At 38.8% G+C, this 25,256-nt stretch overlaps 1 protein-coding gene across 5 annotated transcripts in view; it reads right to left on the bottom strand.

Annotated features, from left to right (window-relative positions):
- The window catches only part of opn4b (opsin 4b), a 50,148-nt gene that overhangs the window by 13,306 nt on the left and 11,586 nt on the right, over positions 1-25,256 (bottom strand). For 2 of the 5 annotated variants that reach the window (XR_013815304.1, XM_079800997.1), the window contains exons 2-10: positions 24,772-24,914; positions 21,097-21,230; positions 13,273-13,476; positions 12,908-13,079; positions 12,484-12,648; positions 10,915-11,022; positions 6,550-6,733; positions 5,176-5,388; positions 2,855-2,920 (exon numbers count right to left, since the gene is read on the bottom strand). Coding sequence is in view for 3 of the 5 variants with exons in the window: in XM_079800997.1 (XP_079657123.1) it covers positions 2,855-2,920; positions 5,176-5,388; positions 6,550-6,733; positions 10,915-11,022; positions 12,484-12,648; positions 12,908-13,079; positions 13,273-13,476; positions 21,097-21,230; positions 24,772-24,914 (1,389 nt within the window). In the remaining 2 variants the exon portion in view is untranslated. Of the gene's footprint in view, positions 1-2,854; positions 2,921-5,175; positions 5,389-6,549; positions 6,734-10,914; positions 11,023-12,483; positions 12,649-12,907; positions 13,080-13,272; positions 13,477-21,096; positions 21,231-23,730; positions 23,903-24,771; positions 24,915-25,256 lie in introns of all 5 variants that reach the window. The other 3 variants (XR_013815305.1, XM_079800998.1, XM_079800999.1) reach the window with 2 other exon arrangements.

The following is a 25,256-nucleotide window of genomic DNA, read 5'->3' as shown; positions in this document are numbered from 1 at the left end:
GAAATTAGCTCCAGCTCAGGACCAGGTTAAACCAGCTCATGGCCAACTAAAAATTCAAACCAGCTGCCATTCTTCAAAACATACCTAACCAGCATATGTTTTTTTTCAACAGGGTCTCCCATGTTTCTCACAGCCCATTCTGTGGACTCCTCAGACTCCTTTCTCTCAGACATTTCTCTTGTCTCAGTTGTGTTTACCTTAATTTCTCCTAAGGAATTTTAGGAAAAACATCTGAGACACTGTTGATACTAAAATGAGAGATATTTGAGAATACACTCCTGAGCATCGGAAAAGCAATTTTTTCCTCTGGGTAAAGTTGAATTTATAGCAGCCATTACTCCAGTCTTCAATGCCACATGATCTTTTATATATATGCAAAAACCTGATCTCACAAAATTCCGTGAAATGAACACAGGCCCCTTAACTCAAAATCCGTGGGAGTTTCACAGAATCGCAGAAGATTCCGTGATGGGTCCACGGAAGTGATGCCTATGTAAGTCAATGACCGTATACAGACGCGTTGGGCATGGTTATTATCATGAAACTATGATTTTTGCCATTATGACATGGAGTGTGATTCTCGATTTAATCAGCCAGCATAATTTTATTTATAAATATTTTCAATTTTTATTTATTTACAGCATTTAGACACGTTCTGAACACCTAACCCAATCCCTTCCATAAACCTATTTGTGTATTATAAAAAACAGGATATAACAGGCAGATATGACAGCAGGCACTATTTATTCAAAAAGTACAAATATTCCAAGTGTTCCGAGGCCAAACGATTAATTTGTGTGAAGAAAATCCCCAAAAGCGATCAGCAGCGTCAGTCCATACGCCAAAGATCAAAAACACATTTCAAATTTTACCACCGGAAGAAACGTTACGTCAGCTTTGACAGCATTGGCTGTCGTATGTCTTGTGACAGATTGCGTCACGCTAAAGAGTCGACTCATGTGTATTATTTGAATGAGATATGAATGAGTGTTTTCACGGAGCGGCGGGATCATCATTTTAGCGTTTAAAACATTAAGATCAACTCTGTTCTTTACATGAAGACATCGTGTGACTTCAGAAGACTTGGAATGCAACATGAGTTAATACTTTTATGCTGTTTTTGGTCAGTTTTTGCAATAAATACCTGTGACTGTACTTGTATTTGCCTGTTATGTGTTTTATATTGTTGAGAGTGGGTAGGTTTAGGGTAGGAGTGGAGTTAGTTGCTCCAAAATATAAAAGTAGCCCATAAATATTCATAAAATCATATCTACTTTTTACTGTCATTGACTGAAGTTACATAGGCATCACTTCCGTGGACCCATAGCGGAATTTTCGGCGATTCCGTGAAACTTCCACGGATTTTGAGTTAAGGGGCCCGTGTTCATTTCACGGAATTCTGTGAGACCAGGTTGATACAAAAATGTAAAATAAATTCAGTATATACACCAACATACAAAAAAAATTGATTCAAATGAGAATAGGCCGGGAGTGCGTGAGCAGGTATAGGACTTGCTTGTTGCAGAGGGATCAATGAAAATTCCCAGTGCACTGAAAACAAATCCTGCCATAGTCATGTTGATGCTCAGCAACATGAGTTTTTTCAGCTTGATCTGCTTGAGAACTTTCTGGACTTTGTTTGCTTCCTGCCATCGCTGGGTTCTAGTCACTATTGCTATTAATAATGACACACTGGGGTGACTGTGACCGGCCTCTCTGATCCACACTACAGCATCTGAGCACAAAACAAATTTAGATGCCTAATTTGACCTCATGTGGGTTGGTTTCACATGTTAAAGTCTGGCATTTGTGTATCTCGTCTCTCTGAAGATCTGTTTTCTCGCTCAGAATGTGAGAAACTGCTTATGCTTATTTTGTTGGACCAAACATCTTCATTACTGCATTAAAAATGTACGCAAAGAGCACAATTAAACAGATTAATAAATAGCAACATACACCAATGGACCTGAATGGCTGTAATATCAATATTAGACCTATTTGGATGGGACTAGTGTTCCCTAAGGAGGTTAGAAAAAGATGGATTTAGTGATTTTAATTCCATATGAATCGAACTTGTCTGTTTTTTTAACACCACCTCAAAAAAAGATTTCAGAGAAAATTACCTATTGTTTTTCAGCAACCTCTTGAGTAATCTACTCCAGTCCTGATAGGAATATCTGTGTATAATTATTGTCAGGGGCGCTGCTAAGGGGGGGGGGGGGGGGGGGGGGAGTTAGGACGATTCTAAGGGCCCACACACTTTTGGGGCCCCCAGAGATTGGTTTTATAAGTAGTAACAGTACTAGTAGTAATGTAATAGATGCGCAATGCCAGGAGACATGGAGTGGGTCAGACATGATTGTGACCACTTCATTAAGTTTTGTTTTGTATAAATTATATCTTAATTTTAATCAATGTTTCATCCGCCATTTGTGGTATTCTGGGTTGAGCGAGCAGAGCTTAATTGGTCAGTATTATTCAATTTCAGACAAAGATTTTGGATAGCTAGGTTGGTGCGGTATAGAGGGCCCAACATCATATTCTTTCGTAGGGCCCAAAATTGCTAGCCCCGCCCCTGATTATTGTCACCACATTTCTCCTCCTATATTTGACCTTTGTTGAAAAAAGGACCTTTAGTAACAATAACAATTAATTAAAATAGTAAAACAATAAATGTCAGTGTTTTTGTGATGTATGTGACCTTCTGTTAATGCTCAGAAACAAACAATGCCATGTTAATAACTACAATCTCAATCCCATTTGAATTAGTACACTAAGTGACAGGGATCCTATGTTAATTATTGTAACTCAAACATCATTTAAAAAACAAATCCCGTCCGAAAAGAGCACTTACAGAGGACGAGAGACAACTGGATAGACTGACCTCGGCCATGGAGATCTCATCTTTGTCGTCTACCGTCTGAAAGCGGGAGAGAGGAGATAAGAATGAAATTTACGATTATGAGGGTTTGCCATAGTTGCATAGTTCAACACTTCTCTTTCTCATTCTTAAAGTTAAGATATTTAATCACTGATTAAGTTCACACATCCTTCTAGTGTTTAAATGGACTGTGACCAGTCAAAAAAAAAAAAAGGTGGAAGGGCAGAGCAGAAGGTGCCACCCAGTGGACACACTGATGCTGTTCATCTTGATGACATGGGATGAGCTTCTGTTTATGGGGATTATCTCTCTAAAACCAGCAGATTAGGGCAGGAGAATTAAAGCAGGCTTAATCTCAATGTAATGGACCCTCATTCAAGCCTGCTCTTTGAAGAAACCTCTTGTGCACTGAACCACACTGTACCATCTGCATCTTTTTCTTGATCTACTGGCCTATGTGCATTAAAATAATATTGTCAAAAGGAGCTTTTACAAGCGGAATCAATTTGATTGGAGTTCTTTTCGTTTAAAAATGGTAACGTGCTAGCAGATCTTTTAATAGAATCAAGTGTCTGTGACTGGAAACTAGAAACAATGCTACATTATATATCCTGTTGACAAATCCTTAGGATTTGTTTCAGTCTATTAACATGAGTGTTATTGCGTGTCTATTACTCTCTTATGTTGTACAATCACTTCAGTGAAGTAGATCAGTGGTTCTCAAATGGTGGGTTGCAATCCAAAAATGGGTCACTAGCCTGTTCAGACAAAAAAAACAAACATCTAAAATGCCAAATTATAAAGTGCCACAAACCATATGATTATAGTTTAAAATAAAATAAACAAAAAATGTTATAACTAGGGCTGTCACAATATCAGAGTTTTCACACCTCGGTTATTGTGGCCAAAAGGATTCGCGGTAACGATATATTGCATTATTGAACACAACAAAACCATAAGCTGTTAACTTGTGTCCCCATTTGAAACCCAAATCCAGGAAATGGCATAATGTTACCTAAATTAAAATACATAGTTCATGAAGCCTTTGGATTTCAAACATTGTAGACTCATTTGAAAGAAAACATTTGGCAGCTTGTTGTCATATCGTCAGAATTCATAAAAATCAAAGATAGAATTCTGAGATTTATGGAAAATTTTTAAGGTCATGCAATGTGATTTCATTTAGAGGAGACAAAAATGCTGTTTTTAGCCTAGGACAGCAGGAAAACAAAATAACTGATACATTAGAGTCATTAATTCAAGATTAGGAGTCATTCATTTGGGAACTGGACTACACTGGTTGCACTGTATGTTTCTGATTCACTGAAAAGTAGATGCTCTTAAGAGTCAGTCGTTCTGTAAATTGGACTGCACTGGTTGTATTTGACTGATTCACTAAAAGGAACCAGCTCTTAAGAGTCATTCGTTCTGGAATCAGACTACATAAATAAATGGCTTGTAGGGGTTGTTTGTTCTACAACTTGGACTGCACTGGTTGTGCTGTATGTTTCTGATTTTGTTTTTCATTCATTTAGGAATCGGACTAGACTGATTGACTGTTTGTATACTAGTTGATTCTCATCGTGTTTAATTCACTAATGGTACCATTTTAATCAGTCAATTATTTGAGAATCAGGCTACACTGGTTGCACTGTATGTTTCTGATTCACTAAAAAGAAGTGTCTCAAAGGGTAATTCCATCAGGAAACAGACTATAATGATCACACTGAATGTTCCGTGCTGAAGATTCAGTTGTGAAGATTCAGTGCATGAAACTCTGTCTGGTATTTTTAGTACAGCTTTCGATAATAATAGTAATTTATGACAATGTTCCCTCATGATTTATCATTCAAGTGAAAAGGAAAATTCATCATTATTGAGCAGGAGTACCATGAAGCTGAATTAAAAATCCCATCTTCATCTGCTGAGCAAGTACAGCTATGTGTAGATCTCAAAAAGTGATAGCTCCACTACATCTAAGAGAAAAGCCAGTGAAAGAAGTACAAATCTCCCTTAAACTTAATGTACAGTCATCATTAGCACATACAACCATGCACACTTTTGAGTACTCTTGTCATTTGTCACTGAAGTACACTGGCTGAAACCAGGGCTGTGAACTTCAAGATATGAAGGATGGAATGAAATTTCCATATGAATTTTAAATCTGATGGAGTCGCTTCCTCTCTAAAATTAATGTGGGCTTCCTAATTTCATAAATCAAGGAGCGCTGAGTGAGCTGAGAAGCTTCTGATTAATGAGGTGAGATATAACACTTTTTGAAGACTCATACTTACACTGATGTACGCACAGGTCCGGTTCACGCTTGGCTCAGCCAGATTCTGAGCTGAGCTTCTGTCGAAGACACCCGAATCTCTGCTCTTGACTTTCAGCCTCAGGGAGCTGGAGTGCTTGATATCAGACAAATCTTTACGGATGTCAGACGAGACCTGACGACTAGCAGGCCGTGAACTCGAGCTGGATAGATCTGCCTCTGTGTCCGTCCATCCCTGTCCATACACAACAAACACTGAGTGCTGATCCAACATTTCCCATTGACTTCCATTGTATTTTTTGTCCATACAATGGACAAATTGTAATAAAGGTTTGGAACAAGGGTGAGTAAATGATGACAGAATTTTCATTTTGGCGTGCTCTTTCGAAAAAGAAGTATACTTAAGTAAATACTTATACTTATATTTTAAGTATACTTTATGTAGTAAGTATACTAATATCAATGTACTAGTAGTAAACTTGTAAGTGTACTATTTCTATACTGCTTAGGACTAAATTGGAAACTCTGTTTCTCATTTGTACAGCATCTATGCTACAAGTGAACTTATAAGTATACTAGTAGTTTACTATTTTAGTAAATTTTTTAGTTTATGAAAGTATACTTTGACGTGTACTCTCAGTAAACTACTAGTATACTCATAAGTTTCTTAAAGTGAACATAACATCCTACTTATAGTTTACTATTTATTTATTATTTTTGCACTTTAAGTATAATACTAGACTATGTTCCTATTAATTATTAGATTTTATACTTGAAATATACCTTTAACTGTACTTCAACTCTTTCCATTTTAAAAACAATTTTATTCTAGCTGCATACCTCCTTTATTATCAACACTTGAATGTGGGCAAGTTTTTGTTTTTTTAAACAAAATGCTGAGAAAATTGCATTTTTGTCAAAGACTACGTCCAGATCGGATTCAGAATGATGATCAAAACACAGATGATCAAAACACAGACTAGATCAAAACATTGAGTCCATCAACACCCCCAAAGCTTCACAGTTGTTAACTCTTTCTCGGTAACATAAGGCAGTTTTGATTTATATGCTGTTTAATGATGATCACGTTGTTTTACATTTGCGTAAACAATCTTCTACCACTTATTTCTGCTGCTTCTTCACCTGTGTTTTGATCCAGAGATTCTGTACTATTTCAGTAGATGAGCCCACTACCATATAACAGTAAAAACACAGACAGCTGGAAAATTCAGTCAATGGCAGGGAAAGAGTAAATTTCTATGTACACTACCAGTGGACTAGTCTACACAGCCTTCAGATACTCAGAATTAGGAACAAATCTGTTTTCTTTATAAATCAATATTTTTAAACAATGTAAGTTAAGGATGACTCTTCTGGTCTAAAGGTGCTTTCTTACCGACTCGCTGTCAGACACCGAGGACAAGCGTGCCTTCCCAGCGCGGTGCATGCTGCTGGTTTCAGAGGACTGGCTCGTCAAAGTGGAGCGTCGTGTGGACATAAAGCTACTGCTGGCAAAGCGGTCTCTATGAGGTACACACAGCAGCACTCCCAGAAACGGTATGTACTTTGCAATGGCAGACCTGGGAGAGGGAGAGAGGGAGAGAGAGAGAGAGAGAGCAAGAGGTGATTTGTGAAAGAATGGCAGGAAAATTGAAAGAGGAAACCCCAAACTGCAATTTACATTGACTTTCATTGTTGTCGATGAAATAAAAGTAACCTTCTATTTTTTTTAAACCCATTCTTTATGGTTCATATGGTTCATGTTGATCGACATAGTTGTAAATTAAATAATAGTTACCTTTTAAAAATAAAACATAAAAAACATCCTTTATGATTAATTGGGGCGAGGGAATATTATTTGTTTATTGTGTTTTATGTCAAAACCAGAATTGGCAGTACAGGGGTCTGTACTATGAAGCCAGTTTTGCTGGCTAGCCAGGTAAGTTTCAGTTTAGATTGTGTCAATCCTGGGTTTTAGGTACCATGAAAGTGGCTTGGCTTTTAGCTGTGTTCATCGTCATAGTAACTTAAGCTCCTCAGCTAACCTGCTCCGGAGCAGGTTATGTTCGGGATAAGAAATCTCAAACTCAATTTGAACCAATCAGCTGTGAGCAAAGTGACATGTCTGATGCAATAAACTAAATAATTGTATTAATTAAAAATGATTAAGCATTTAGTTTTAATGAATATAAATATATACACATATGTAATAAACTGTACAATAAATAAAGCTTTAAAAATGTGTACTTCAACTCCAGTCTTAAGAGTCACATGATCCTTAAGAAATCATTCTAATATGCCGATTTGCTGCTTATGAAACATTTATTATTATTATTATTATTATTAGTGTTGAAAACAGTTGTGTACAATTTTACAGATTTTGTGTATATAAAGCTTTTGCAACATTATAAATGTCTATACTGTCACTTGATCAATTTAATGCATCGTTGCTGAAGTTCTTTCCCAAAAAAAAAAAAAATTCTTACAGACCCAAACCCTTTGAATGGTAGTACAACGTTGCAAAAGATTTCTATTTCAGATAAATACCGTTCTTTTGAACTTTCTATTTATCAAAGAATCCAAAAAAAAAAAATTGTTTTACACAACTGCTTATAACATGGATAATAATCATAAATGTTTGTTGAGCATCAAATCATCATATTATGTTGATTTCTGAAGGATCATGTGACACTGACAACTAGAGTAATGATGCTGAAAATTCAGCATTGATCACAGGAATAAATTATATTTTAAAATAGAAAACAGTTATTTTACATTTTAATAATATTTCACAATATTAGTTTTTTTTTTTTATAACATAAATGAAGCCTTGGTGAGCATAAGAGTCTTCTTTTAAAACATGAAAAAATCTTACCGTTCTAAAACTTTTGACCGGTAGTGTATGTATCTATATATATCAAATATATAAACTGAATTCACAACTTTCACTTGCACTAATAGCAAGATATTTTCTTTATTTATCCTCTTTCATGGAAAAGCATTTTCTTCTGTGTAAATGCATTTCATTTCTTTATATACTTCAATCTCTTAATCTTTAGCAAAAGAGTTTGGAATCACGTTGGCTCTCTCGCGAGAAATTAGTCACACTTTCTCTGTGTTGAAAGGCATGTGATTGGCTGTTCACTGCTGATGTCATACTTTCATGTGCATGCACTCCACAAAGTCAGGATCAAAGCCTGAGATGACAGAGAAAGCTAATGATCAGCATCATGGTACCAACAAAGCCAGATTGGATTGGTTTGGTTTTGTCAACTCGAAAAACTAATCCTGTAACCCTGAGTTTGTTCAGCGACCATCATGGTACAGGCCCCAGATCAATCTTTTAAAAGGATCTCATTATATATAGGAATGTGTAAATGATGGCCTCATATTAAGATGCTTCATCATGAGGTATTATTCTTTTGCAGCTGAACACAGATCTGTTATAAGCAGCACATGGTCCAATGCATACAGAGCAGATCAATCTGAAGTAAATCTGACTTTTAAAGGTCAGAATCTACCACTGTCATCTTATGGTACTTGTGCTTGCACTCTTTACACAAAGCCGCTGATCGATTTGGCTCTGCCTGGCCTTGAAGCACGCAGCCTGCATGTTTGTGGAACAATGTTTCATTTCACTGGACAGGTCTCTTTGTATTGGTAACTAGGCTGTGTAATAGGGCTGCTCGATTATGGAAAAAATCATAATCACGATTATTTTGGTCAATATTGAAATCACGATTATGTAACACAATTATTTCACATGACTTTGGGAATGTGTTGTATTTATTAAAAATACACCTTTCAAAAATTCAATTGAAATTGTAACATTTGTTGTACTTTTTGATCTATTAAAATAAATAATATAACATATATTCAAATCAAAGTATAAAAGTATTCACGTAAAAATGATAATCACAAATAAATAAGATCAACAATATGGTTCGGCTAGATATGCTTTTCAGGTACGTCTAACATTAGTTTTCAGGTACAGAAATGTATCAAATGTAAAATAGCATTGCATATTTGAGTGCATAAATTAAAGATGAATCCTATTAAACTTACAAAAGCTATTCAATCCGGATCGGATATGCGTCGTCTTTCTCGACTGTATAAAGTTCACTTAAGGCATATACAGACTATGTCTGCTAGGATACTCATCAAGATGGACATGTTGACATACGTTTTGTGTGAGTTTGTCCGTTCAAGAGCAAGACTTGAAAGAGAACTCAATATTTGCGCGCTGAGAGACGTGTGCGCGCTCTCGGATGAGAGCACAGAGATACATTTTCTCATTGCGCGCGGCTTCTCATTCTCGTCTTCTGGCACAAAACCCGGGTGATGACGGTGAAAACGACTGGTCATATTCAAACATACGGCAGCACTCGCATGCATTGAACAAAGTTTACAAAGAGAGAATTATTTGAAAAATATGAGGGGAAAAAAGGACGTTTACACGGCACCCCTGCTCTCGTCAGTTTTTGTTTCTTTATTAGATTGTCATAGGTCACTCTGTGTTTAATTTTCAAGTGGTAAAACAAATTCGTGATGTTCCCTTGCGTTGCAGCCACTACCATGTATACAAATCTTGCACGTAGCATGTTTCTGCTCGTCGTCTGATTCCTCGAAGCCAAACTGTTCCCAGACAACGGAGTTGGTTTTGCTTTTTTTGCTCACCAAACGCTGCTGTAACTGCCCTCCTTCTGCCATCTTTACTCGCGCCGAGTTTTTAAATTCTGCACACGAGACTCCCGATCTGAGAAAGTTTGTGGCTTCGGGAGGGGCGGATGAGCGCGTGCGCGTTTCATTCAGAACGCAAGGCAAAATAATCGTTTTTTCTCGATTGTACTATTTTGGTGATCGTTGGGAGGCAAAATCGAAATCGAAATCGAAATTCGATTAATTGCACAGCCCTACTGTGTAATAAACCGGAGCTTCTGGTTATTGAGTCGGGTGTGCTTCAGTGCCTTAATATGATGCCATGGTCTTATTTTTGTGCACAATGTAAAATATTGCCAGGATTTTACAATATTTAACAGGAATTTATCTTACAATGAAATACAAAAAAATAAATACGCTACCATTTGAAAGATTGGGTCGAAGAAAATAAATGAATACTTGTATACAGCAAGGATGCATTAAATTGATCAAAAGTGTCTGGCATTCATAATGTTACAAAATACTTCTTATAAATGCTGTTCTTTTTTAACTTTCTTTTCATCAAAAAAAAGATTTCAATATTGATAATAATATTAAATGTTTCTTGAGCACCAAATCAGCACATTGGAATGATTTCTGAAGGATCATGTGATCCTGAAGACGAGTAGTGATGCAGAAAATTCTACTTTGCCATCACATTTCAAAATGTAATTATTTAGTTATTTTGTAATAATATTTCCCAATTTGACTGTTTTTAGTTAAATGTAGAAATGTAAAAAACAATTACAAAATCTTACCCACCCCTATATTTGAGCACTAGAGTGTATTCAGGATTTTAACATAAAATCAAAGCAAGCTAAGTAATTGTCTGTCACAATACAACAAATTATGAAACAAAAACCCTATGCTGCTAAATCACAGTTATTTTGTGCTACTGTTCACTGTGAAGTCACAGTATATAATCACCAAACAATTGTAATAAATTGTTAAAATGACTGTGAATGCGCAGCAACTAGTAGCCATGAATATACTGTAAATTTGTATTAAATGCAGCAGAATAGAGAGCTCTTTATAAAAAGGCTTACGCTCAGCATCAACAAACCTGTACTTGGGGTGAGTGATGGCATAGATGATTGGGTTGTGGATGGCGGATGCTTTGGCAATCACAGCAGGTACAGAGTTCATGTAGGGTGTGAGCATGTCAGCGTATCTGTGGAAAGAGTAAGAGGACATAACATTACACATCATTATAATGAGTTACTTTCTTCTATCCCGCAAGACATCGCATCACAGTTCTACACAGACATACTAGATTACAAAGAGGTGGTAAATGAGTAAAACACTCTGGTCCTTTGAAAATGTAGCAGCAGGTATGTGGTGCATGTGATCATTAATCTGACAAAGGAAGTCTGATGAAAACAGAGCAGTGCATTTCTTTCACAGTCTGACACATTTTCTCTCTTTTATATTATATTATTATAAATATAACTTTTCTAATATTCTAATATTTACTTGAAGTATCCATTAGATTTTAAATTAATATTTAAATCATTTAACAACACATTTGCTTGTTTTTTGTTCTCTAATGTTAACATGCAGGTAAAGAAATAAAATATTTCTGTAACAGTTTATTTTTATGGTCCCTTTTGAACATTCTGTTGACTATAAGTAACTTTGTAACTACATGTCAACTAACTCTCATAAGAGTATTAGTAGACTCTCTGCTTTATATCTGCTCTTTATTGTGATGGTCCACCAACAGACATTCTACAGACTAAAAGTAACTTTGCAACTACATGTCTACTTATTCTAACCCTATCGGTCTACTAATACTCTACTAATACTCTAATTAGAGTTAGTAGACATGTAGGTGCAACATTACTTAATATATAGTCAACAGAATGTGTTAAAGAGACCATCAAAATAAAGTGAAACCAGTATTTCATCTTTTATTAAATGTTTCATTTTTAAATTTTGAATTTTACATTTTTATGATTTAATTGTTTGCTTTTTATCAACTTATGAAACCCTGCAGTTCCCTCACAAACAACTCATGAACCCCCAGTTTGAGAAACCCTATATATATTATATTATATTATATTATATTATATTATATTATATTATATTATATTATATTAATTATATTATATTATATTATATTATATTATATTATATTATATTATATTATATTATATTATATTATATTAATTATATTAATTATATTATATTATATTATATTATATTATATTATATTATACACATTGTTTTGTCTCAAGATGCACACCAGTAATGTTCTTTTTTCTAAGGCACGTTAATAAAAGCTACTTAGATGCCCTCACTGAACTAAGCTAATCCTGGCTTAATCTTAGCACTGTCTGTGAAACCGGGCCTTAGTATCTTTAATTTAAAGTTATCTCTGATCTTTTTAATATAACTTATTTCTGCCATGAAAGTATAGACAGGCTTTGTACTGTTTGAACAAATAACTGAAATCTCTAACAGTGAGTAGCATGTGTAAGCACAGTGAAGTGTGTGTTTATCTGTCAAATTATTTAGCTTTTTCAGTCACTTCTGACTAAAGTCAACACTAATTAAATAACATCATCAAGAAGGACGTAATAAAAGCAAAGAATTGTGGGTGAAAGACATTATTGTCATTGTTGATTCTTACCCAGCAAAAGCAGTAAGAGCTACACAAGAGTATGGGGACCAAGAGATGACATACAGCAGGATCACTATGAGTGCTATCTTTGCCAGCTTCCATTCATTTTTCATTCGGTGGATCTTCTTGATAGAGTCTCTGGGTCCTCCTTCTCCATTGATTTTTCCCACAGCTCTGTTATTCCCATCATACAGACATGTAAACAAAAAGATAGATTCCGTACACACAGGAAGAGACGGCACATACATCAAAGTGTACAAACATATTTGATCGTCTTTGTCTTTTGTAAAGAACACCGTAACAGCACTAATCTAAAATTGATCTCTTTTTGATAAATAATACAATTCCCCTTTACAAAAAAACCCTGTATTTTTCCTCTTTCTGGTTCAGACCTGTGGTCAAACACACTCATAGAAAAAGTAAAAGAACTTGCCTGTTGGTATCACGGATAGCCCTGAAGATGAAGAAGTAGCAAAACATGATGACGAAGAGGGGGATGAAGAATACAAATGTAAAGAGCAGCATTGTGTAGGCGCGTACTGAAGGACTGAAGGTCATGTAGTCCCATGAACAGGATGTCAGCAGACCTTCAGGAACATACGCACCTGTGAATATAAAATACAATTACATGCTGCTGTGCGTATATGTGCGGGCATCTGAAATGACGAGGTAAAATTCTCTTTCTGTGTTTGTCGTTTTTAACAAATGAGGAATTTACATATTATTCAATCTCAAATTTTAAAATGACATGCTCTTGTCTCTTAGATAAAAGACTCCATGTAAGTTGTAAGCACTTACTCCATCCAAAGAATGGAGGCAGGCTCCAGCCCATAGAGTACGCCCAAGCACCTGAGAGTATCACCAGGGCTCGTTTGCGTGACATAACACCAATCGAGGCCAAAGGACGAGTGATCACGAAGTATCGATCTACCGCAATAATCATCAGCGTGATCATTGAGCAGATACCAAACAGAGCGCCGCAGAATGCATATAACTCACAGGCTGTGGATAGAGAGAAATACAAAGAAATACTGTAAAAAGAAACATTAATGCATTTCATAAGGCACTAAATATGTAATCTAGTACTGCATTAATAAAACAAGTTCTTCACATTGTTTCTTCCATACTGCATGAGTAATAAATCATGAAGAGTCCATTTAAATCAATCACTTCACTCGTGCTCCTGAAAAGAATGAGACTGAAAATGGCCGCAGATAAAAGAGAACATGTTTTCCTTATCAACATAGAAATACCTGTTAATTCATTCAAGATGTACATGCTGGCAACTGTGGATGTGTAATTATAATAATAATGAAAAACCCTATAAACCTATGAATCTATTATTGCTTGGGAAATGTTACTAATGTGAACATGTTTTTCATTGTACAGATTGGAAAAGGGCACAAGTTAAGAACATGTCATTGAAACGCCCATATTTATTGGCTACTAATTTAAATATTGCTCATGTTATATTCATAATATTGTGTATATTTTCACTGTTATGCTGATATCTCTATATTTCTTCATATCCCGAAAAAACTTACCAATTCACAAAATTAACGGAATGCATAGCTGACATAAAAAATTGGATGACGAGTAATTTCCTACAGCTTAATTCTGAAAAAACAGAGTTTCAAATTTTTGGACAAAAAACCTCAGCACATAGTAAGCTAGAATACGGTCTAGCTCTGGATATTGTGTCAAGTCTTTGTTGTCAGTTAGGAACATGGGTGTGCTCTTTGATAACTTTGATATCTTTCATTTGAAAGCCACGTTTCTAGCATTCTTCGTTTGGTTGCATTTGTTATAAAAAATACTTGACCACAGAATGACAATTGACCAAACAGAATCAGATAGCATTTAAAAAAAATCACAATCAAAATTTAGGAATTGTGGAGCAATGCTTTTCTGATTATAAAACTACAATAACACATTGGATAATATATTAACAATGAAACAATATGAACAACAGACTGAGGGTGGTTGTAAGATTCTCAGTTCCCATTCAGTCGGTCACCTCCGACGCCATGTCGGAGACCGACAAATAGGAATCTCGCTAGCTAGAGCCAATCTACTTCCAGTGTAACTTAAAAGGCCAATGGACATTGGCATGCAATGATTGCACCAGCTGCTCATGCCACGCAGCGCGGATATAAATTAGGCACAGGTGCTTGCATCAAATCAGCTTTTTGCTTCGGAGCGGAGTGGTGGATGGTTCGTCCTGAAATCACTCTCTACATAGCAGTGGAACTGACTGAGCCTGCCTTTTTGTAATTGGATCTCTTCAGGCGGTGTTGGTGTGACGGCACAGCAGCGGGTCGCGTGGTATTCATACTATCTCTCTTTTTTTGTTCGTAAGAGTAAACACAAAGGCTGTTCTCACAGCTGGTTCGGTGCACTAGGTTCCCTGACTGTGTCGCCGCGACCACTCCCCCTGCGTGCATTAGCACCAAGGAGAGCGTCCTTCTAAAAAGAGCTACACAGATAGAGCTTGCGTCTTTTTCAAGATGACATTCTATCTCTGTGTTTCTGGATGCGGTGGTTATCTGTCATAGGGGTGCACCGATCCGACTTTTTCAGTCCCGATACCGATACCGATGCCTGGGCTTTGTGTATCTGTCGATACCCGATACCGATCCGATACTATTGTTGAATTAATAATAAACTGTATATCTTCCACCTTATACCTTCCTTGAAGAGACTAAAGGCACCAGACTTTACTAACTAAACATAACTAAGACAAAATAACAGATGAATGTAAAGTGTTGAATTCTTATTTATTTAAAAAACAATTGTGCTTTCAAATCTAAAATAGAATGTAATCAAACTTCTTTAAATAAATAAAATGTAGCAGTGGAAACAAAAAACAGTCAAACATACAATAGTAATCTGACAGTTACCAAACATTTTTTACACTACAGATCATTGTTTTGGTATATAATCATATCAATATTAAAAAGTAGCATTACAAATTAACAAATAGTCTTAATTTTCTGCCATATGCAATTTAATAAAAATGATCAGCTAGCTAATAACAACTTTGTTCTGGTTTCACCTCACTCCTGTCTAAATGATTGTAGGCTAGGCCTATTTATTTTACTACACATTGTCAACAGAAATAAGCTGAAATACTGTCGATAATTAAAAATAATTCTTACTACCCACTCTTGCTTAATTGGGTAAGCACGTGTGTTCTCATTTCAGATGCGTTCTGAGTAAATTAATAAACTGATTCATGAGTTCAGTGTTGGACAGATCAGTTGTTCTAACCAGTCGTTAAAATGATTCTGTTCAAATGAGTCATCAGGTCACGAATCGGACATTAGCAGACACGTTGTGTGTGAATCCCGTCTGTAAGAACATCGCGAAAGATGTCAACACAAAGAAAACACTTCATAACTGAATAAAATTTGTCTCCCGTTTATTGAAAGTATTCTTTATGTCAGCTGGTAAGAGAAGAGGCAATGTGTTTTGAGCGCAATTCACAACCAGCGATATTTCAAGGACAAATTTGTCCGAATGTGTCACGTGCAACATGGTTTCGGTCTTCCGACCTTTTGATTTGGATTAATATGTGAAATATGAGAGAGCTAACGCTGATTATTTTGAAGACCCAGAGAGCGCGCGCGGGGGAGGAATTCTCTGATCGGTCTCTCTGTCACTCAGTCACAAGCGCAGCATCTGTTCTACATTGCTCGTAAATCACAATAACTCATCAAATTAGGCTTTGGCGGCCGTCAAAAAATGTTCAATGCAGGAAAAACCCTGACTTTGCAGTAATACCACCTCCCCTCGAAACATTTAAGTTCCTTTGCAGACATTGCGAACTAGTTCGCGTGGCAAGCGTGAAATATCTCCTCCACACAGCCGAGTCTCTTCTAGCATGCGACACACGTGAAGCTGACGAATGACGTCGGTTCTGCTGCGACGGAAAAAAACACCTGGATCGGCTTGTGGATCTGTTCATTTTTCCGATCCCCGATCCAGCTATTTTGTCAGTATCGCGGCCGATATCCGATCCTAATATCGGATCGGTGCACCCCTAATCTGTCACTGAGGGATGGTCACCAGCAATGTATCTTGTGTTTGGGCGTTCAGCACGCTGAGGCAGCACTGGTGGATGATTCATGTTCTCACTGTGGGAACATCTCGGAGTTGCTGTCGAGACGCCATCTCGCAAGGGGTGGAGTCCCCACGCCTCTGCCTAGATCTAACCCTCCACAGAGGGTTACTTCTGGCAGTAGAGGGGGTGATTTGAGGATTACTGTGAGCGGGCTTCCCCCAGGGAACCAACCCTCGGGGAACCCTCACTCCTCCGGCACTTCCCATCCAGTAGAGCTGCCATTGGAACGCGGTGGGCCACCCACGAGGTGTGCACCATCCGTATCCTTCGGGGCTCCTCTCGATGACCAGATGTCCATTGCTGCATCGGCGGGAGGGGCAGATGTCTCTGGAGATGATGTGTCGGTGCAACGGTGCCCTAACTCTACCTCTAGGGGGAACCCGTGTCTCCCCTCCCGGGCCTGTAGGTACTTGTCCGATCTGATCAGAAAGGCCTACCAGGCTTGTGGGGATGCTGCCTCCGCCTTACACACTATGGCGTTGTTGCAGGTTCATCAGGCCCAGGAACTGAAGAGCTTGCACAAGGGTGGTCATCACCGTTCAAGATGCTCACGCAGAAACGCATTTTCGAAGGCATCCGTCCCTGAAATTGGTTTGCAGCGATCGACCTGAAGGACGCGTACTTTTATGTCTCGATTCTTCCTCAACACAGGCCGTTTCTGCGCTTTGCGTTCGAGGGTCAAGCATGTCAGTATAATGTCCAGCCCTTCGTGCTGTCCCTGTCCCCCACCCGTGTCTTCACAAAAGTCACGGAGGGGGCTCATGAGAGAACAGGGTGTTCGCATTCTCAACTATCTCGACGACTATCTCATTCTAGCACAGTCCAGGAATCAGTTGTGCGAACACAGGGACCTGGTGCTCAGACACCTCAGCCAGTTGGGTCTTCTGGTCAGCTGGGAAAAGAGCAAACTCGTCCCCATGCAGAGGATCTCTTTTCTTTGTATGGCATTTGATTCGGCCGAACAGATGGCACGCCTCACAGAAGAGCGTGTCCAGTGGATGCTGAACTACCCGAACACATTTCAAGGCAGGACGGCGGTCCCACTGAAACAATTTCAGAGGCTCCTGGGGCATATGGTGGCCGTGGCGGCAGTAGCACCACTCGGTCTGCTTCATATGAGACTGCTTCAGCATTCTGGAGTCAAAAGTGTCTTAGGTAGTTTCAGGCCATTCATATCCCCGGTGTGCTCAACCGTGTGGCCGACGAGCTATCACGTGCTGTGCTCCCGGGAGAATGGCGACTCCACCAGCTGATCTGGAGACAGTTCGGGGAGGCGCAGGTTGACCTGTTGGTCTCCCCAGAAACATCACACTGCCAGTGGTTTTATTCGCTGACCGAGGGAACACTAGGCACAGATGCACTCGCGCACAGCTGGCCCCCTGGGCCGGCCCAAATATGCGTTTCCCCCAGTGAGTCGGAGAAGACCGCTGAAGATGTTCGATGGCGTCTGTGCTTTCCTTCCTGCAGCAAGGGTTGGAGCGTAGGCTGTCCCCCTCCACCCTCAAGGTTTATGTTGCTGCAATATCTGCTTATCACGACCATGTAGAAGATAAGACGGTTGGGAAGCACGATCTGGTCGTCAGGTTCCTCTGGGGGGCGAGGCGGTTAAATTCTCCTCAACCTCCCTCTGGTGCTCCGAACACTTCAGAAATCCCCATTCAAGCCTCTGCATTTGGCAGAGCTAAAGATTCTGTCTATGAAGACTTTGCTGCTGGCTGCACTGGCCTCTATCAAGAGGGTAGGAGACCTGCAGGCATTTTCGGTCGATGAATCGTGCCTAGATTTTGGGCCGGGTAACACCCACGTGGTACTGAAACCCTGGCCTGGCTATGTGCCCAAGGTTCCTACCACTCCCTTCAGGGACCATGTAGTGAACCTGCAAGCACTGCCGCCAAAGGAGGCAGACCCTGCCCTGGCTTTGCTCTGTCCCATCCGCACTCTGCAGCTGCACGTGGATAGAACACAAAGCTTCGGGACCTCAGATCAGCTCTTTGTCTGTCACGGAGGTCAGCGGAAGGAAAAGGCTGTCTCCAAGCAGAGGATAACCCACATGATAGTGGATGCCATCACCTTGGCTTACCAAGCACAAGGTGTGCCCTGTCCGCTCAGGGTGAGAGTACACTCTACTAGAAGTATTGCATCCTCCTGGGTGCTGGCACGTGGCGCCTCGCTGTCAGATATCTGTAGAGCTGTGGGCTGGGCGACAGCCAACACGTTCGCTAGATTCTATAGCCTACGTGTAGAGCCGGTTTCCTCCTGTGTTCTCAACTCAAACTGGTAGAAGCACGGAGAGGCCCCGGCTCTTGTCGGCTTGCTGTGCGATGGCGTTTATATTCTCCAGAAGCAAACTCTGTCGAGTCCTCCATCACCCTCGGTGCTGGACGTGGCGGAGCATCTGGCATCAGGCCCTTTGCCGCTGAATCCTTGAGAACCGGTACTGGGATTGGGTTATATGAGTGACCCTGCGGAGATCCCATATATTTTTCCACGGTTACTCCTAAACGGAAGCCAGTGTCTTTCCCTTGGGAGAGGAGCCCCCTCTTTGTTGCGGGCTATGGCTCGGCGTTGTACTCCACATAACTCCTCTGGGGTACAATGTTGGTTCCGCAGCGTTCCCTCCTACTAGAGGGCACGCTTTCCCAGTGTTATCCAATAAGTCACTGAGCAAGTGATGTGGAACAGCAGTGATGGTCTTCTCTGTGTGAGGCCCGTCTCATCAGGTAAGCGAGCTCAGGAGGCACTGGAAGGGGGCAGAGGCCATGGCGCTTTGGTAGGGTCTCCGACGTGGCGTCGGAAGGGACCGACTGAATGGGAACGTCTCGGTTAAGTATGTAACCCTCGTTCCTTCGCCATGTCCTCTGTACCCTGATGGGGTGCCAGTTCACCTACTCGGCTCCTGAGCAAAAACTTTTTTTGATGCAAGCACCTGTGCCTAGTTTATTCCCGCGCTGCGTGGCATGAGTAGCTGGTGCATGGTGCATCATTGCAATCAATGTTCATTGGCTAGTTTAGTTAGACTCTAAGTAGATTGGCTCTCGCTAGCTAGATTCCTATTCGTCGTCTCCGACGTGCCGTCTCCGTTCCCTCCTTCAGGGAACATACATAATACATAATCGAGACATTATTAATATGATGTCTATAGGAGATAAACAAAGCATGTCAAATTCTGATCCGCAAAGGGGTCTAACTCATATGATGATTGTGAATGGGTGTGTCATAGTTCTCTGTCTTTCCCTTTTCTCTACAGCATCTTATAATGCTGCCCTACAGCACTGTTGAGTTTTTTTTTATTAAACATTATTCAGAAGAAGCATGGCAGATCTCTCACAGATACCTCAGGTTGAAGAGAGACCTCGAGAGAGTATGAGTGAGCTCATTCCACTTCATCAATCATACAGCAGCTACTTCACTTCAAAGAACACACTTTAAGTGCTTAAAAGGTTTGGAATTTAAACAAGACCATCGGTGATCAAGGGATTCTCGGATGACTTGACATTTATCAGTCGTTATTCGAAAGCCTAACATTATAACATCACATAAATTCCACCTTTGTTACCAGATGAATATGTTTTCATGCAGCTGTTGTGCTTTAAGGAGGGGTGATTATGACTAATATTACAAATTCTAACTGCAATAATATACTTAAGTGAGCTTTATAGAATGAGATATCACATTTGTAATATAATGCCTTTGTATGGAGCTGTTCAGTCATGATGCACTAACTGCTATCGAGAAAAAATGGCTCAAATATGCAAATTCTCTTCTGGGTTTTAGAACTACAAACTGAACAAATGTAAAATAAACTTTATTTGACACTAAAACTGTCAACTGATCAGGAAAGCAAAACTTGCTTTCTTTAAACTACAAGAAATATAGACACTACAGTTAAAAATGATCAATTATCAATTAAATCATGAGGCAGAAAAAAGTACTATGAACAAATTAAGTTGTTAGTTAGTTCCACAAAAAGTGTAATTTGTGTTAAACGGTTTATTCAATGTGATTTTACAAAAATGTTTGCTTTTACATTTTTCTTATGATGATAAAAATATAATCACCAATGTTTTACCCATGCTTGATAAAACAGCCAAAAGGATCCCTAATTATTTTTTCTGAGCACCGATTCATCAGACTATCTGTCTGGTGAGACGAAAACATTTTTCCAGTGCCTGCAGATTTGGCAAGCAAACTGAACACTGATTCATTTCTAGATATGCTTTGACCTCTCTGGACACTAAGGCATTCCTTCTCCTTCACCGGGATACAGTTATGCATCAATGCATAATCCCTCTCCAGATGAGATCCTTTATCATTATCTGTTATACTTTCTTCTCATCTGCACTAGAATCAGTCTCATGAAGATAATCTGATGTTAAAAATACCCTGCAAAGTTGTCTTGACATCTCTGTCTTCTTAGCATCTGTGCAAGTAGCTATGAATGCCTGGAAATGAACCATGGGTTTGATCAAGTGCCCATGATCATCTGACAGCTGGATTACCTTTTTCCCCAAAGATCCATCGCTTGTGCATACTGTTGATGAAGAAGGTTGGAGTTTGAGTGACACACATCAGAAAGTCAGTCAGAGCCAGATTAATAATGAACATGTTGGCAGGTGTCCTCAGACTCCTACTCCTGAAAAGATACACAAAAGAACTGTCAAAAACTGTCAAAGAAAGAAGAGGCAGCTCATCAGTGGCAGTGGTATTTTATATTGTGTTATTTATATACAATAATATTAAATAGAATAATGTATCTAAAATCATATACATACACTAAACAACATTTTTGGGACGCCCGCCTTTACATGCACATGAACTTTAATGACATCCCATTCTCAAATAAGGAAGTTTTTCCCGATCCAAATTACATTCAAAACAGTTCAATGAACACAATTTAAACACTATTGTGCAAAAAAAGGCAAACAAATTATAGGCTACTTGAGGTTTTAACAAACTAAACCAATGACATTCAAATGGCGGACAGCGGTCCGCATCCGGACCCCAGCATGTTTCCATCTGGACTGCGAGACAGAACGGTAGCACAATTTTTCTTTTTCTAGTTGAAGAGAGCCGAGCGTCAAAAGAGCACTCAAAATCGTTTGTGGTAATGATATTTCAGCGCTATATCCTCTAGTAGTTTATCTAAAGCCATACGCGCTTCATTTAAGCCCTTTCAACTCTGTGCGCATTCTGTCTTTCTCCAGACGAGCGCCACATTAACGGACCTTAACATTCAAACGCCCCAACCGTATTTAATATGGAGTTGGCCCACCCTTTGCAGCTATAACAGCTTCAACTCTTCTGAGAAGGCTTTCCACAAGGTTTAGGAGTGTGTTTATGGGAATTTTTTACCATTCTTCTAGAAGCGCATATGTGAGGTCAGGCACTGATGTTGAACGAGAAAGCCTGGGTCGCAGTCTCTACTCTTATTCATCCCAAAGGTGTTATATCGGTCAGGACTCTGTGCAGGCCAGTCAAGTTCCTCCACACCAAACTCGCGCTGAAGCTAAGAGTTCCTTTCACTGGAACTAAGGGGCCAAGCCCAACCCCTGAAAAACAACCATACACTGCAAAAAATGCTTTTATTTAGTATTTTTTTCTTGTTTCCAGTCCAAATATGTAAAAATGGTTAAATCAAGATGTATTTACTAGATAAGTAAAATGACATAAGATATTTTTTCTTGTTTTCTGTAAAAATAAAATAAAATAAAAACTGAGCTTTTGCTTAAAACAAGCAAAATTATCTGCCAATGGAGTGAGAAAAATAATCTTGTTTCTGATTGAAATCTTGTTTCTGTCCCAAACAGAAAAAATATTATTTTTCTCACCCCATTGGCAGATAATTTAGCTTGTTTTAATCAAAAACTCACTTCATTTAGATTTTTGAGACAAGACAAAAATACTAAGTAAGAAGATAATTTTTTGCAGTGTAATCCCGCCTTGGCACAATGCAGTCAGGCAAGTATCGTTCTCCTGGCAACCGTCAAACCCAGACTCATGCATCAGATTGCCAGACAGAGAAGAGGGATTCGTCACTCCAGAGAACACGTCTCCACTGCTCTAGAGTCCAGTCGCGGCGTGCTTTACACCACTGCATCCAACGCTTTGCATTGCACTTGGTGATGCAGCTGTTTGGCCATGGAAACCCATTCCATGAAGCTCTCTGTGCAATTTTCTTGAGCTAATCTGAAGGCCACACAAAGTTTGGAGGTCTGTAGCTATTGACTCTGCAGAAATTTAACGACTTCTGCGCACTGTGCGCCTCAGCATGCGCTGACCCCGCTCTGTGATTTTACGCGGCCTACCACTTTGTGGCTGAGTTGCTGTTGGTCCCAATTGGTCCCAATTGCTTCCACTTTGTTAAAATACAGCTAACAGTTGACCGTGGAATATTTAGTAGTGAGGAAATATCACGAATGGACTTATTGCACAGGTGGCAACCTATCACGGTACCATGCTTGAATTCACGGAGCTCCTGAGAGCGACCAATTCTTTCACAAATGTTTGTAGAAGCAGTCTGCATGCCAGGTGCTTGATTTTATACACCTGTAGCCAAGGAAGTGATTGGAACACCTGAATTCAATGATATGGAAGGGTGTCCCAATATTTTTGGCAATATAGTGTATAATATTTACATATAGGCTATATATATATATATATATATATATATATATATATGTATATATATATACTGTATAATAGCATCATAATTTATGTTCCCTGATTTCTCTCATTTAGAAAGTCTAAAGGCCCCTTCACACCAAGGATGATAACTATAATGATAACGATAAATATATAGTCCTAAAAATGGTTCTAAATATAAATAAAAAAAAGTTCACATCAGGGCTGGATAGGTAATTGGGCATACTGGGCATTTTCCTAGTGGGCTGATGCACTATTTTCTCACGGCCCATCATGCAGGGACAGCGGTTTGTCATTGGTTTGTCATCTGAATTGAAAGGGCAAAGCTAGAGAGAAAATTCTAATGAATTTTAATTGAAGTAAACTGTTAGTTCAATGAGAGCATCATGAAAGATAGTTATCAGTGTCTTACATAAATTAGGTATTAACTCTTTAAAAATGCTATTGTTTTTAAAAGTATAGTTCAACCCAAAATGTCATCATTTACTCACCCTAATGTCATTCCAATCCTGAATGACCTTTTTTTCTATGGAACAATCATTTGAGTCTGTTTTTTTGTCCATACAACAGAAGTCAAGGGTAACCAAAATGGTTTAGTTGCCAACATTCTTCAAGATATCTTCTTTTGTGTTTCACAGAAGAGAGAAAGTCATACAGGTACGACTGGAACGACATAAGGGTGAGTAAATCATTACAGCATTTAATAGCAGTAAATTTACTGCTATTCAAATGATTGCACATCATTCCTGTCCTAGTTTTAATTACTCATTTATATTTAATTTAAGGCCTTAACCCTAGCAAAAACATTCACTGGGGAACTTGTGGGCCGCATGGGCAGGATTTTTCTAGGGCCGAATTTTAGCCCCAGTCCAGCCCTGGTCCACACCATAACTCTAATGATAACGGCACCAAGAAACAACATAATTTGGAATCACTTTTTTTTCTTGCTGATGTATCAGGCAATCCTTCCTGCTTTAAAGAGCTTGAGCATTTAAAGCAGCAGACAACAAAACTGCAGCGCACTTAGAATAAACAGAACTATATTTTCCGCTGGTGTGGACGCAAATACAGTTATCATTATCTTTATATTTATAGCTATCATTCTTGGTGTGACCGGGCCTTAAATCAGAGATTCACAACCTTTTTTTCCTGTCAGCTGAACATTTGTTTAATATAAAATATTTACCTGAAGTAGAGATTTTAAATTAATATTTCAATAATGTAACAACACATTCACATGTTCAAGGTTCTCTGATGTTGGTTAATGGTCACATGACATTCAGGTTTTTATTTAGTGTTTTATTTTGATTATTTATTTATTTTTAATTATAAATGTTTTCTAACATTCTAATTTATTTTAACATTACTTTTTATTTTTTAATACATTTTTATTTAATTATTAGCTTTTCATACATTTATGAATTTAAAACTAAATCTTAATTTGCAGTTTGCAGTGCAAAGATGACTGCAGAAGAGCAGACCTAACAAGAATTTCATTGGCTATCACACAAACAAGATATAGCTAGACTCACTTGCAGAAGGCATACATGACCAAGAAGTTTCCCACCATGCCAGTGATGCCCACTGCCAGAATGACAGAGCCGATGGTGTAGTGAGCGTGGTCTGGGACATCAACAGTGGGGAAAGGATGTCGAACATCCTGCACCATTGCCACCTGTGGACAGCGAAAAAACAAAGAATGCTACATAGTGAAGGACATTGGATCTTAATAGTTGATTTTTACATTACTTATAAATATCTCATTCACCAAGATACCATTGGTTTCAAATCCCCTAGTTCCTGAGATCTCTATAATACCCATTTAATACCTCAATAGCCAGCTGAGATGGAATTAAGCAGACATATTTACTGTTTTTGAAGACTGCACTGCACAGTGGATTGAGCTGTTGCATTCACTTATTGGTGTGTGGAACAGAGAACACATAAAAGCTTTTAGAACGGCAAGTGGAGCCCGCTTTTGGTTTTTCACCCTTGTGTCAGGCTCAGTTCTTAAGAG

The sequence above is a fragment of the Gobio gobio genome, assembly GCF_949357685.1.
Source record: "Gobio gobio genome assembly, chromosome: 20".
Lineage (NCBI taxonomy): Eukaryota > Metazoa > Chordata > Actinopteri > Cypriniformes > Gobionidae > Gobio > Gobio gobio.
This window is presented reverse-complemented; position numbering and strand designations above follow the sequence as displayed.